This window comes from Fistularia commersonii, chromosome 29 (genome assembly GCF_037954325.1).
Source record: "Fistularia commersonii isolate RoL2024-O1a breed Wild chromosome 29, RoL_Fcom_v1.0, whole genome shotgun sequence".
Classification (NCBI taxonomy): domain Eukaryota; kingdom Metazoa; phylum Chordata; class Actinopteri; order Syngnathiformes; family Fistulariidae; genus Fistularia; species Fistularia commersonii.
In genome coordinates this window covers 6,600,001-6,612,517 of record NC_141312.1, presented here as the reverse complement: position 1 = coordinate 6,612,517, position 12,517 = coordinate 6,600,001, and the positions used below count along the sequence as shown (strand labels likewise).

Here is a 12,517-nt window from a genome sequence, read left to right as displayed (position 1 = left end):
GGCCCGGGGGGACGCCAGTGAAACTTTTCAACAGTATTACCATTACGACTAGAGATCTATTTACTATGACTGAATGAATTTGTGACATCGAAAGGCGTTGCACCCGCGGGTCCCGGGAATGAATACATGATCGATGTAGGATCGGACCGGGGCAACGCCGGTATGATGTCTGTGTTTATTTTTTTTATGAGATGAAATGTAGAGTATGATGTATTTTGCACATGATCTTCTGGAAGGTGAACTTCATTCTTGAATGAATTCTCATTTTATCATCAGGTCCCGTTCCACAGACCCCATTTCAGAGCACTTAAGAGGGTTAAATTCAAACGGCATTGGTACACACTCAACCGAATCTGCGGAATAAGATGCTGGGAAATGATGCCAAATTGCGCCACAAAATGCTAATCAGTGGCAGTGGATTCGAATCAAAGTGTTTATTGATCGAATTGAAAACCCACTGGAGAAGCCAGTCAGCTTTTGACCCCAGATCTCTTCACCCAGATTGCAATCCATGTTGGAGGCCATGCAGTTGCTCCAGTCGCCGATGTGGAAACTGAACTGACTTTTTTTTTTTTTTCTTGTTTTCCGGTGCTGTCCAGAACAGTTGGACAGCAGGTGCTGTGCAGCATTAAACTTGATTTGTTATATCAGATTAATGTTCGCAAGCATCTTCTCGTGAGCTTTTTGCTTTCCAGAGACTAAAGATACTTCTAAAGCAACCGCCTTCTGTGATCAATATTCTCTTTTTGAATTTCCAAATGATGCTGAACCTTTGGGATAAACAAATGTCCAATGTTGTCATCCAAAGGAGAACAGAGTAGAAAAATGTCTATCTGGACTTTCCTGTTTCTAAATTCTTGGCCATAGGGATGGGTAGCTGACACGGGGCTCCCTGGCCAGATCCCTAATCCGCATCGTGTCGTCGCCTCCGCCTCTACTGACGCATTGAGATTTACCCGATTTTAATCATATTCAGGGATGCTCTGCCCTTAAATCCTCCAAATATCCACTTCTAATATCGTTGCCATTTGTTTTGTTTTGTTTTTTTTTTTTTGTTTTTTTTTTCTTCAATCCGACGACCTTTTTCTACCCTCACTTTTTGAAACCTGGTCAACACAAAGCTGACTGAAAGCCAGTTGTATTCCGCTGAAAAAGCTCCGCGCTCTCAAACTACACGCCTGGCATTGCCTTGGTTATTTTACAAACATTGAATGTCAGAAATAAAACCAACCATCCACTTTGGGCTCAGTCTTCATTTAACACGTCGATTGATGTACACAGTAGTTCCTCTAGTTTGTAATGTGTGTTTGTTGAAATTTGAAGATTGTAAGATAGTGCACGTGGTATTGACATGCAGAATACTCAATGTACCTTACTGGGTGAGAGAGATATCCGTATACACATGTAGATTTAAGGATGTATTTTCATTAATACTTTCACCAGAATTAGGCAGCAAAGTCAATTTTTTAATTCATAGTCAATACTTAAAACACTTTGAGCAAAAGGAAATAGCAGCTTTGACGTCCTACGAGAAGCTGGTCCAGATTTGGGGAAAATTCAATGCAAAGGTCAGGAATCAAAAATTGATTCCAGATATTTTGATAAAGAAAATCAGGTTGATTGAGGCATCCTGATAGGGACAGTGGTTAGTGCTCCTCCCTCACAACAAGAAAGGCCCACAGTCCAAAATCATGCCGGAGGTTCATTGGAGACCCTAAATTACCCAGATGTGTCGTATGTCTATAAAATGTAAACCAGAGAGTGAAATGTTGTCTCTATGACGTGTGAATCAGAGTGAATTGGTGTTTGTCTCCATATGTGGCCCAGTGATTCACTGCAACCGGTCCAGGCTGAACCCCACCTTCTGCCCATCGACACCCGGGATCAAGTCCAGCACCCGTCGCCACCCTGCATGCTGGATAAGCGGTAAGAATCATAAATGAATGAATGAAACATCCCGATATTACCAAGCCGATCGGATCGTCTTCTCCATCGGCTGCAATGGGCCTACTACAAACTGACGAAATAGTGTCAGAAAACGACAAAATGCCCTCCACCCGGTCCTGACCCGATCGACCTTTGCCTGCCCCGCTGTAACGTGAAATTGTCAAAATGAATTGGAAATTAGCAAGAGTTGTAGTTGCGTGGCGTGGACACACGGGGGCGCTGTCGCGCTGCTTCCAGGCCGACGGACGAAACCCGCCTCTGGACGGAGACCGTCAGCCTGCCGCCGCGCCTCACCGCAGCGATAGAAACGGACAAGAAATGTTTTTTATTTTCTTTACCCACCCCAAGAAATTTTATAGTCTCTACTTCGGGCCTGTTTAAACTCAAATAAATACAAAAAGAAGTGACGATGTCATTTCACAGTAAATATTAATTGCACAGTAATTACATTCATTATATCACATCGCGTAATATAGATATTGTAAATATGCCCGCTTTAACAGCCTGACGTGACACAAATCGTTCAGAATTATACATTTTCTAATAAAAAAAAAACAATCTCGATGTTGCAACACTCCAAATAACAGTGTAATAATAATAAAAAAAAACATCAGATCAAAACTTGCGTCATTAAACGCGTTCTCTCGTTTTTCTAATTCTAATCATTTTTAGTGGAACTTCACACTTACAAACCATCGGAATTCGTCCATACTTTCGTTCTCACGTGCATAAAAAGACACACTTTCCTCCATTACCATATATATATATGTATGTTTATGAAATGTTTGATAAACTGGCTTTTTGACCTTTGGCACTTGAACGCACCACTGCGTGGATAATATTTGGCCATATTTTTATTGTTCTCTCTCTCTCTGGTGATAAATGATTATTAAAAACACAGATGGTGCGCGCGCGCGCGCGCGCGTGTGTGTGCGTGTGTGTGTGTGTGTTTGTGTGTTTGTGTTAACGACCTCCAATGCTCGTTGTTATTCGGAGTTAATTGTTTGTTGTTGTTTTTGTTTATCACTTCAGTCGTGGAATACGCCTCCGATAATGCCGAATCAAAAACTCAGATTAACCCGTTTTTTTTTTTAAACAAAAATAAAAACACAAACAAACAACACATCCAGGTGTTACATCGTAATCGATATCCAACCGATGAAGAAATCGATTAAATTCTCATCTCTCTCTTCTTTCCAGCAGCCTCTCCCCTCTGCACCGATGGAGTCTCCACTTCAAGTTAAACGTCCTTTTAAAGTTGTCAGTGAGGAAGAGGAGGATGAGGAGGAAGAGAAGGGGGTAGAAGAGCGCAGGAGCCCGGCCAGAGGAGAGGGTCCTCCGCGGGAGATCTCCTGCCGCCGCTCCCGTCTTTGTTTGGGGGCGTCGCTTCTCCCCTCCTCCTCCTCCTCCTCCTCCTCTCCTCCTCCTCCCATCCCCTCCTCTCCTCTCCTTCGCCATCCGACTTCTCCCTCTCCCTTTTCCCCCCGCGGCGGGAGAAGCCCGTGTTTGGTTCTCACACACACACAGAGAGAGAGGGAGGACGAGAGAGAGAGAGAGAGAGAGAGAGGATCCTGCGTGGAGAACCACAGAGCGCGGAGACCGGACACCGCAGACCCCCCGAACCCGCCGGGCCGAGGGGAGGCGCAGGGAAGACCAGAGCGGAGAGCGGACAGCAGAGCGCCGGCCGGCCGGCGGAGGATGCCCACGGCCCCGGGTCCGAGCCGCCGCTGAAGCCGCCCGGGAGCCGCCTTTCCTTCCAGCGCCCCTCCGGAGCCTCCGCCGCTCCGAGTGTGTGTCGGACGTTTCGGATCGTACAGTTCGAGGAACATGCTCTTCCTCCTCCTTCTTCCCCGCTTCTTCTTCATCGGAAGCCAGATCGTTTCTGGAGGAAGAGCCCGTTAGGGAAGCGGCGGAGCGAACCCACGTTGCGCCTCTCATCCCCCGGGGGGGCGGCGGCGGCGGCGGCGGCGGCGGCTGGAGGAGGGCGATCCGCGGGGAGAGGACAAGTGCAGCGGGGGTTGGAGGTGGAGGTGCGGGGGCTGGGTTTGTAAGAACCGAGCCACGGAGGCTTGTTCATGTTCGGGATCCAGGAGAGCATCCAGAGGAGCGGCAGCAGCCTGAAGGAGGAGCCGCTGGGAGGGATGAACGCCGTCCGGAGCTGGATGCAGGGGGGCGGCGTGCTGGACGCCAACACGGCCGCCCAGAGGTGAGCTCCCTGCGCCCTCCACCTCCGAGAAGATACCCCTCCACCACTTCCGTTCACCCCAAAGAGTCGTTTATTTATCATATTTTAACATTTTTATTGAGGGGGGGAGAAAAAAAAGAAACACTCTAAAGGACCTCCTGCGCATCTGAAGAGGAGACGGGATAACAGGAGGGAGGCAGAAAGACTCAAAAAACCACAAAACTTTTCATTTTCCATTTGTTATACACTTGATCTAAAAAGGAAATCGCGAGCACGGCTTTAATTTTATTTTTTCTCAGCAAACCGATACGGAAAAGTGTCAATAACGTGTTATGAACGTGTTTATTACATCGCAGTTATTACACAAACAGCGATAAATAATTTATAATAATTGCTATTAATTTCGGACCCCCCCTCCACCGCGTCTCCCGATTTAAAATAAAAGGTTCAAAGTGGTGAAAAGTGGCAGTCGTCGCCTCCCTGTCGCACATTTATCACATTTATGTTTAAACTTAATTAGAACACCCTCTTTTTTTTTAAAAAAAAGAGCGTTCAATTCGATTGATTAAAAAAGAAGAAATGCAAGAAATAAAAGCGTGGACGTGGATCCGGTATGTGCGTGTGCGTGAGTGTGTGTGTGTGTGTCCTGCAGGCCGCTGATTCAGTCACACAGCGATTTGTAATAAATTAAAAAAATAAAAATGACAATATAAAAATATAAATAAAATCACCCCCCCCCCCTCCCCTCCTCGCTTGTGTGTCCGCAGCGGAGTGGGTCTGGCCCGGGCTCACTTCGAGAAGCAGCCGCCCTCCAACCTGCGGAAGTCCAACTTCTTCCACTTCGTCCTGGCGCTGTACGACCGCCAGGGCCAGCCCGTGGAGATCGAGAGGACCAACTTCGTGGATTTCATCGAGAAAGAGAAGGTCGGTACACCTCCCACCCACTCCCCCGACTCCCACCCTCCCTCTTTTCTGACTCTCCGGGCCCCGCGGATCCACCCGTAGCGCCATAACTTTGTAGTTACATTGTAATGACACTGTAATTACACATTTATAACCTTTCGCCGGTGGTTTCATTATCGCTTTATTTACTCCCGTGCTCGTGGACGAGGTGACGCACGCCGGCCAGCGTAGGACCCCCCACCCACCCACGCACCCTTAGATCCACTTGACAAATTAGAAAATAAATCAGTTTCGGCGTTTATATTGTTTTTAATTCACCTCTGGATCCTGCAGCGCCGTTGTGTGTGTGTTTGCGTGCGTGTGTGTGTGTGTGTGGGGGGGGGGGGGTCCATCATTACCTCGTAATTGTTCGTTCGCAGAAATTTAATGGGAAAATACAAATATTTTTTTATTGAATTAAAAAAAATCATAATTGCAAATTAGTTGCAGAGGTAAATCAGCAGTCTGGTTATTTTGGAGAAATCAGAGTTTAATAATTTAGATGTGAACGTAAATCAATAACTCGAACGTGCGATCAGCGTGTATCCTAACGTGCGCGCGCGTGTGTGTTGTGTGTACGTGTGTGTGTGCTGTGTGTGTGTGTGTGTGTGTGCGCGTGTGTTGTGTGTGTGTGTTGTGTGTGTGTGTGTTATAAGGAGACGACCGGAGAAAAGACAAATAACGGCATCCATTACCGGCTGCAGCTCCTCTACAGTAACGGTGAGTGACCGGCAATGATTACTGGCAGTAATTGTCACCGGCTGATCGATTATCGATAAGGAGAATTGTCAATAATTCGTGTCCAAATAAATAAATGAATTAATTAAATTAAAATTAAAAAAATAAATAAAAATAATCTGTCGATTGCTGTCGACTCGGTTCTCTTGCACTTTGACTTCCGGTTGCGGCTCCGAGGAGTTCAGGCCTCCGCGTCTCTGCTCACCTGGGAATCACACTCGACACACTCCTCTTCCTCATCCTCCTCTTCCTCATCCTTCTTTTCTTCATCCTCCTCTTTCTCATCCTCCTCTTCCTCTTCTTCATCCTCCCTTCCTCCTCCTCCCCCGGAAGTCACACTTGGCATGGCTGCTTTTCATGATTGCTGATTAATTATAAACATGTTTTCCGCACACACACACACACACACACGCATACGCATACATACATACATACATACATACATACACACGCGTGCACGCTGGAGTTTCAGTTAATTTAAATAAAATTGTGTTCAATTAAATGCCAACACGAATTCTTGAAGTGACCCGGAAGTTGTCACGTGATCTCAGCCAATCAGAGGGAGGGGTGATGTTGTGAGTTTTGATTCCCAGGCCTGATAGACAGATGCGTGTATTTTGAAAAATGCGATGAATTTGATTAAAAACAAATAAAAAAAAACTTTTTTTTTCCGTAAATGGAGGTTGAGATTGATTGAGAATGTTTTTATTTATTTTTGATTGTGTTTTTCTTGTCATGAGCGTGCGTGTGTGTGTGTGTGTGTGTGTGTGTGTGTGTGGGTGGGTGTGTGGTGTGTGTTGTTCCATGGCGTCCAGTTACAACCTTCTCTCTTCTCCCACCATCCAACAGGCATCAGGACAGAGCAGGACTTTTATGTTCGACTCATAGACTCCATGACTAAACAGGTAAACTCAGACGACACACACATACACGCACACACACACACACATGTACACGCACACACACAAATCCGTAACTTCTGTTCTCACCCCTTTGACAATGAGGTGCTTCAGTGGTCTACCTGTGCTGTTTCTGTACTATCTCTTTTTCTCAAACAAACACACACACACAACTACTCTCTCTCTCTCACGCACACACACACACTCCAACACAAACACACACACACACACACACACACACACACTCGGACACACAAAGTGCTTATTTATGTTTGTGTTGGTTCTGTGGGTGGAGGTTTCCACTGTGTGTGTGTGTATATATATGTGTGTGTATGTGTATGTGTGTGTGTGTGTGCGTGCACATGCACGTGGCTCGAGGCGCTCTTGCCTGTACTTCCTTGGCTGTGATTAGAGCACGGAGGCGCTGAGGAAGAGGAGCGCGGCTCTGCTGCTTGCAGCAGGAAGTGCAAAGCTGTGAGGGCACCTCTGGGATTTGGTCGGACGGGCGGGGAGCGTTTTTGTGATCAGATCCAATTCTTTCTCAGGTCGTGTTTTCGTCGATATGTACATTTATGGGATAGAGGCGAGAGTGGGGCGGGGGGTAGGGATGCAGTTGGAAGATTTTTATATTTATTTTCCTGTTGAACACAAGGAAAGTGCGGATTTGCTATGTATGAAAGATTACCTGTGTGTGTGTGTGTGTGTGTGTGTGTGTGTGTGTGTGTGTGTGTGTGTGTGTATGTGTGTGTGTGTGTGTGTGTGTCGAAATCCAGTCAAGATGGCGAGTGTTACTCTAGTGTCTGTGTGTGTGTCTGTGTGTGTAAGAGTGTCTCGCACCCCTGAATGACCACATGGGTCCCTTATTATGCTATTTGGCATGAACGGAAGGAGACGACACATACACACACACACACACACACACACACACACACACACACACAAACACACACATTTTTCTATATGAGTGTGTGCTTTGGCTTGTGACGTCGGGAAAGTCACGTGACACCTGTGTCCTACCAAGACACAAGGGATGCCTAGAAACTCCCAACGAACAAACAAACAAAAAGGACAACTTTGGGAAAAATAATTTCCCCGCTGGATTCAGAAGATAAATTCCTGAGACGAGCTCTCTTCACCACAATATTAGATTTGGTGCTCGACTGGATTTGCACCTAAAAACCCCTGAGAAGTTCAGTTAGGCCAGGAGAGACCGCATAGGTTCTTGACCATTTTTTTTTTTTTTTTTTTTTGCACGGTCACAATTAGGAAAAGTTGTTTTGAGACGACAGAATCGTCTTCGGTATTTGACCTACTGTTGTTTTTCTCAGAGGAGAAAGCAGGCACCTCTCCTCTGTTTCCATATGTGTGTTTATGTGTGTGTGTGGACCGAGAAGGACGGCGCCTACTGTGTTAAAAGGAGAAGGGAAAGAACCTCCCACTCCTTAGCGTGGGCTGATAAAACATCTGTCAGCGCGTCCCTGTCAGATCGCTTGCTCGGGAGTCGACCTGACACTAACGCAGGAGGAAGTGTGTTCCCCTGCTCGACGGCACCTTGTTTACACGCCGCGCATGTCGCCCCGACTTCAAAGGTGGAGGAGAGAACGGCGCAGATGCAGAGTGAAAGGCTCGGGGGGGAGGAGGTGGGCAGGAAGAGGCAGTTTGTAGGAAAGGAGCAGCGGAGGCGAGGTAGAACCAGAGGCAAACATAGGCCTCGGTGCTGGGGGGGATCACACACGTGGACAAGTGCCTGTCTTGGTTTGTTTTCGAGGTAAATTATATATATGTGTGTGTGTGTGAGGTAATACATATACATATATATATATATACACATATATATTTTATTTTTAATTTACTTATTATTATTATTATTATTAGTATTATATGTTTTTTTTTACATTTTTTAAATTATTTAATTTAGTTTTTACTTCGCCCTCAGATTTACCTGCTTGCACAATTTTTGGATTTATTTTTAGACGTGTATTCGGGGGGGGGGGGGGATTCGACTCGACGGGCCTCGCAGAGCGGCGCATTCTTACCGACAAAGATTTTTGAAAAAAAAAAAAGAAGAGGTTTCTTTTTCTCGTCTCTTTCTTCCCGCCTGTTCGTGTTTATCTGATTGCCGTATTTTTATTTTTCACAGTTTCATCTTATTTGATATTTTTTTCCCTTCAATATCCAAAGACTGGTTTGAGTTGTTGTGGAGATTTTTTGCAAGAAAAACTGAACTGTTTTTGCAAGGAATTAATGCAGCCATGTGTGTGTGTGTGTGTGTCTGTGTATGTTGGGGGGGTTGTTAGATAGAAGCATGAGGTGACAATGATTCATGGTTCTCCCCCTGTTGGAAAGAAACATCTGCAGGTCCATCCTTGTGTTTTGCATCGTGCACCCCCTTCTCTTATTCTCCCACTTCTATCCCTTCACACACTGGAGAATCTGGATGCCCCCCTGCTGCATTAACAGCGATCGGACTCTCTGGTCGCTCTAGTTCTTCAGCCTCCATTAAGCTTAAATAAACTCCCGGCCCGTCCATCATCATGTGAAATTGTAACCCCCCCCCCCCCTTCTTTTTTACCCGGGGAAAAAGTACCTCTGCAGGGGGGAAACTAAACGCACCGCACTCCCAGTCCTGCACCACCCAAAGGTCTCATATCACCGAAAAGCCTGCAGGCTCCGGGGGTTAAACGGCAGATACGCATCCTGGCTGTTCTTCGGCAGGTAGATGCAAAACAAAAAGTCGCCGGGGACTCAGAGGGCCCGGGAGATGCTAAATATTTGGGTTTTCAGGCTTCCTGTAAAAAGCTACGCTTTCGCCCCCCCCAAACCCTTAGCGAAACAATCCCGGTGGCTGAACCTCATTTGTGCATTCGCAGGCTTTGTCTTCAACTGGATGGCTGATCTGAACAGCAACTTTTAAGATCCCTTGAAAGGCCCTTTCTCATCTATTATCCTGTTAGATGGTATTTTTTCCTTTTTTGTTTTCCTCCACATTTAAAACAGTTGAAATTCTTGAATATAGCCAGTGACTGGTCCGGTGCTGACCCGAAGGGCGTCGCTGATGCCGCCTCATGTCGTCTTTACCCTTTTCCACCGGCGTCCGGGGATTAAAGAAGAAGACGGCTGAGTCGAGACGCTGTAGAGTAGATCCCCCCCCCCCCCCCCGAAGCCGCCACCTTTTTTTTTCTGCTGGAAGCAGAATGTCGCGGTGAGAAATCTCTTGTTCAAGCCTTCAAGTTGCGTTGTCAGCGAGTAAAAGGTACAAGTCTGAGTTTTCTTGGGGCGCTGAGATTTAGTTGGTTCCTTGGCTTTATTTCCAACAAGGATCCAAGTGTGAGGATGATATCGCGGTGCCAGGGGGAGATGAAGAGATGTTTTTTTTTTTCTTCCAAAAATCTCAAGGGCTTTTAATTCTCATTTTTGTTTTGAAAAAAGCTCAGACGTTGACCGGAGGGACGGTCTGTCAACATAGTGTGCCGAGGCAGGGACAACTGGTGACGCATTTAGCGCAACGCCGATCCGACTTACAGGCCTGCGCTAAGCTAAGTGGCTAATAGCATGAATTAGCATAAACGCATGTTCCCCTGATGGGAGCAGGTACCCCCCCCCGCCCCCCCAACCCCCCGGGAGGCAGCTGGAGGCCATTACTGGACTGTAAAACTTTATTATCCCCTGAGAATAAAGCTGAGATTGGGGGCGTTGATACGGCAAATCGAACACGGGGTTGGGCGGAGACGCCGCATCACGATTGGTCGCACACCGTGGCGCGCGTGAATGTTGCATCACGCGCAAAGGTGACACGGAGTTCGAGGGCGGAGTCTTTGCAGAAACGCCGAGTTCTCCTTCAACCCTTATAAGTGCAGATAGATGAAATGTTGTTGTCCATTCTAGACCTTTATACCTTTATATTTACACACACTTTTCTTCTAATAACATGTTTTCTCCCCCCCCTCGTCTCACCTGGCAGCCCATTGTCTATGAAGGACAAGACAAGAACCCAGAAATGTGCAGGGTGCTGCTGACACACGAGATCATGTGCAGGTAAGAGACGTACACACACACACACACACACACACAGCGAACAGCATTAAGCTGCAACTCCATGCACTCCCAAACATTACTTATTTGGAAACCCTCATTAACCCGCCCCCCCTCCACACACACACACACACACACACACACCCGCACGCAAACACGTGTGACGCCATATCAGTTGAGGAAGATGGGTTTCAGCCATCAGGCTTGTTGCTTTAATTATAATTCAAAGATTAATTTCTTCAGAAGTAGGTTGGGAGGAAAGACTTCTATTTATAGAAGGCGTTTTACCAACCTATGCGGTACAAAGGGAAGTGTGTGCGTGGGGATGTGTGTATGTGTGTGTGTGTGTGTGTGTGACGCCTGGTTAATTAGGACACAGAGAAACTCATTAGTCAATCTGAACCCTCCTGTTGTTTCACGGCTAAAAAATGGGCCCACTCTGGCTATCTGACTATAAAATATAGGCAGAGACTCTCTCCCTCACACACACATACACACACACATACAGACACACACACACACAAAGAAATATGCATATGCACGCACGTCGGTGAACACTACAGTTATAAAAATTCAAATTCAGCCCATGAATTAAGATGTTCTTATTCCCCGACCGCGTCCTCCCATCCCCAAAACAACTTAAAGCGTAACATTATAAATGGGACTTTATCAATATGCACGATCTTCGCCTCAGAATCAGGTGCGCTAATATTTTATTCCCTCGCTCGACAAATATTCCCGCCGCTGCCCACATTTACGGGAAAGCCATCGAAGCGCTGATCTTATATACAATTTTTATTTTTCCATTTCAACAAATTCTCTTAAGTAAGAGATTTGACTGGACATGATTGCCCATCATCGTACATGGATAAACCCCGATTCAACATACAAAACTCCTGGAAAAAAAAAAAAAAAAAATGTAAAATAAAGAAAAATAAATCTTTGGCCCGAGATCATCGAAAGATTTTCTCACAGTGCAGCAGCAGCGCCGAAAGTAGGATTTCCTCCGCGAGTGTAAACACTCTCTTGTCTGAAGCAGCCGCTGAGGTCAAAGTTACTGCTGTTGCCTCATGTTCTCACATGCTGATTCTGCAGCGGGGGCCTCTCTCTCACACACACACACACACACACACGCTCAACAGAGACAGACACACAAAAAGAGCATCCATTAATCAGTGTGGCTCATTGTCGTGACGGTGCTATTAGCCATATGCTCCAGACCAAACCGTCACAACGCGGCCGGGGGGAAGCCGACGCTTCTGCTCCACGGAGGAGAGGATCTCCTCCACGACGGATTACAGAGAACCTCGGCGCCACAAACGACCTGTAAACACCTTAAATTCCCCATGTTGGCACAAATGTGCGAGATCGTCGGTGGTAAATGAACGGCGTGAGATTGATAGGACTTTAAATGGGCCTTTTCTAGGGCGCCGGGCTTTTGATGCACGAGCAAAACCCCTGAGAACATTGGTCGTCAATAACTGACCGATCATCAAATGACGACCCGGTGGTGTGTAGGCGAATTAAAAACTAACAGCTGGGTTGTCAGGCGGCGCAGCGCTGCACTGCTGTGAATGAGAGGGAGAATGGCTGTATGTTTATATGATGTGTCAGTGACAGAATGAATGAATGAATGAATGAATGAATGAACGCTGGGTTGTCAAATGCAAGAGCACATGGTGATACAGCGATATGACAAAATCCATCACGATGGAGTGAGTCCATGTGTGACCCCGGGTCCCCAGCCCGTTCTCCAATCCGGGATTTCATATGC

At 46.5% G+C, this 12,517-nt stretch overlaps 1 protein-coding gene across 3 annotated transcripts in view; it reads left to right on the top strand.

Moving 5' to 3' along the window:
- Positions 1-3,147: 3,147 nt before the first annotated feature.
- LOC147216847 (transcription factor COE1) overlaps positions 3,148-12,517 on the top strand; it is an 82,931-nt gene continuing 73,561 nt past the window's right edge. For all 3 annotated transcript variants that reach the window (XM_086177112.1, XM_086177110.1, XM_086177113.1), the window contains exons 1-5: positions 3,148-4,153; positions 4,900-5,056; positions 5,731-5,794; positions 6,662-6,717; positions 10,673-10,746. In XM_086177112.1, the coding sequence (XP_086033238.1) occupies positions 4,023-4,153; positions 4,900-5,056; positions 5,731-5,794; positions 6,662-6,717; positions 10,673-10,746 (482 nt within the window). In that variant the 5' untranslated portion in view covers positions 3,148-4,022. The remainder of the gene's footprint in view (positions 4,154-4,899; positions 5,057-5,730; positions 5,795-6,661; positions 6,718-10,672; positions 10,747-12,517) is intronic.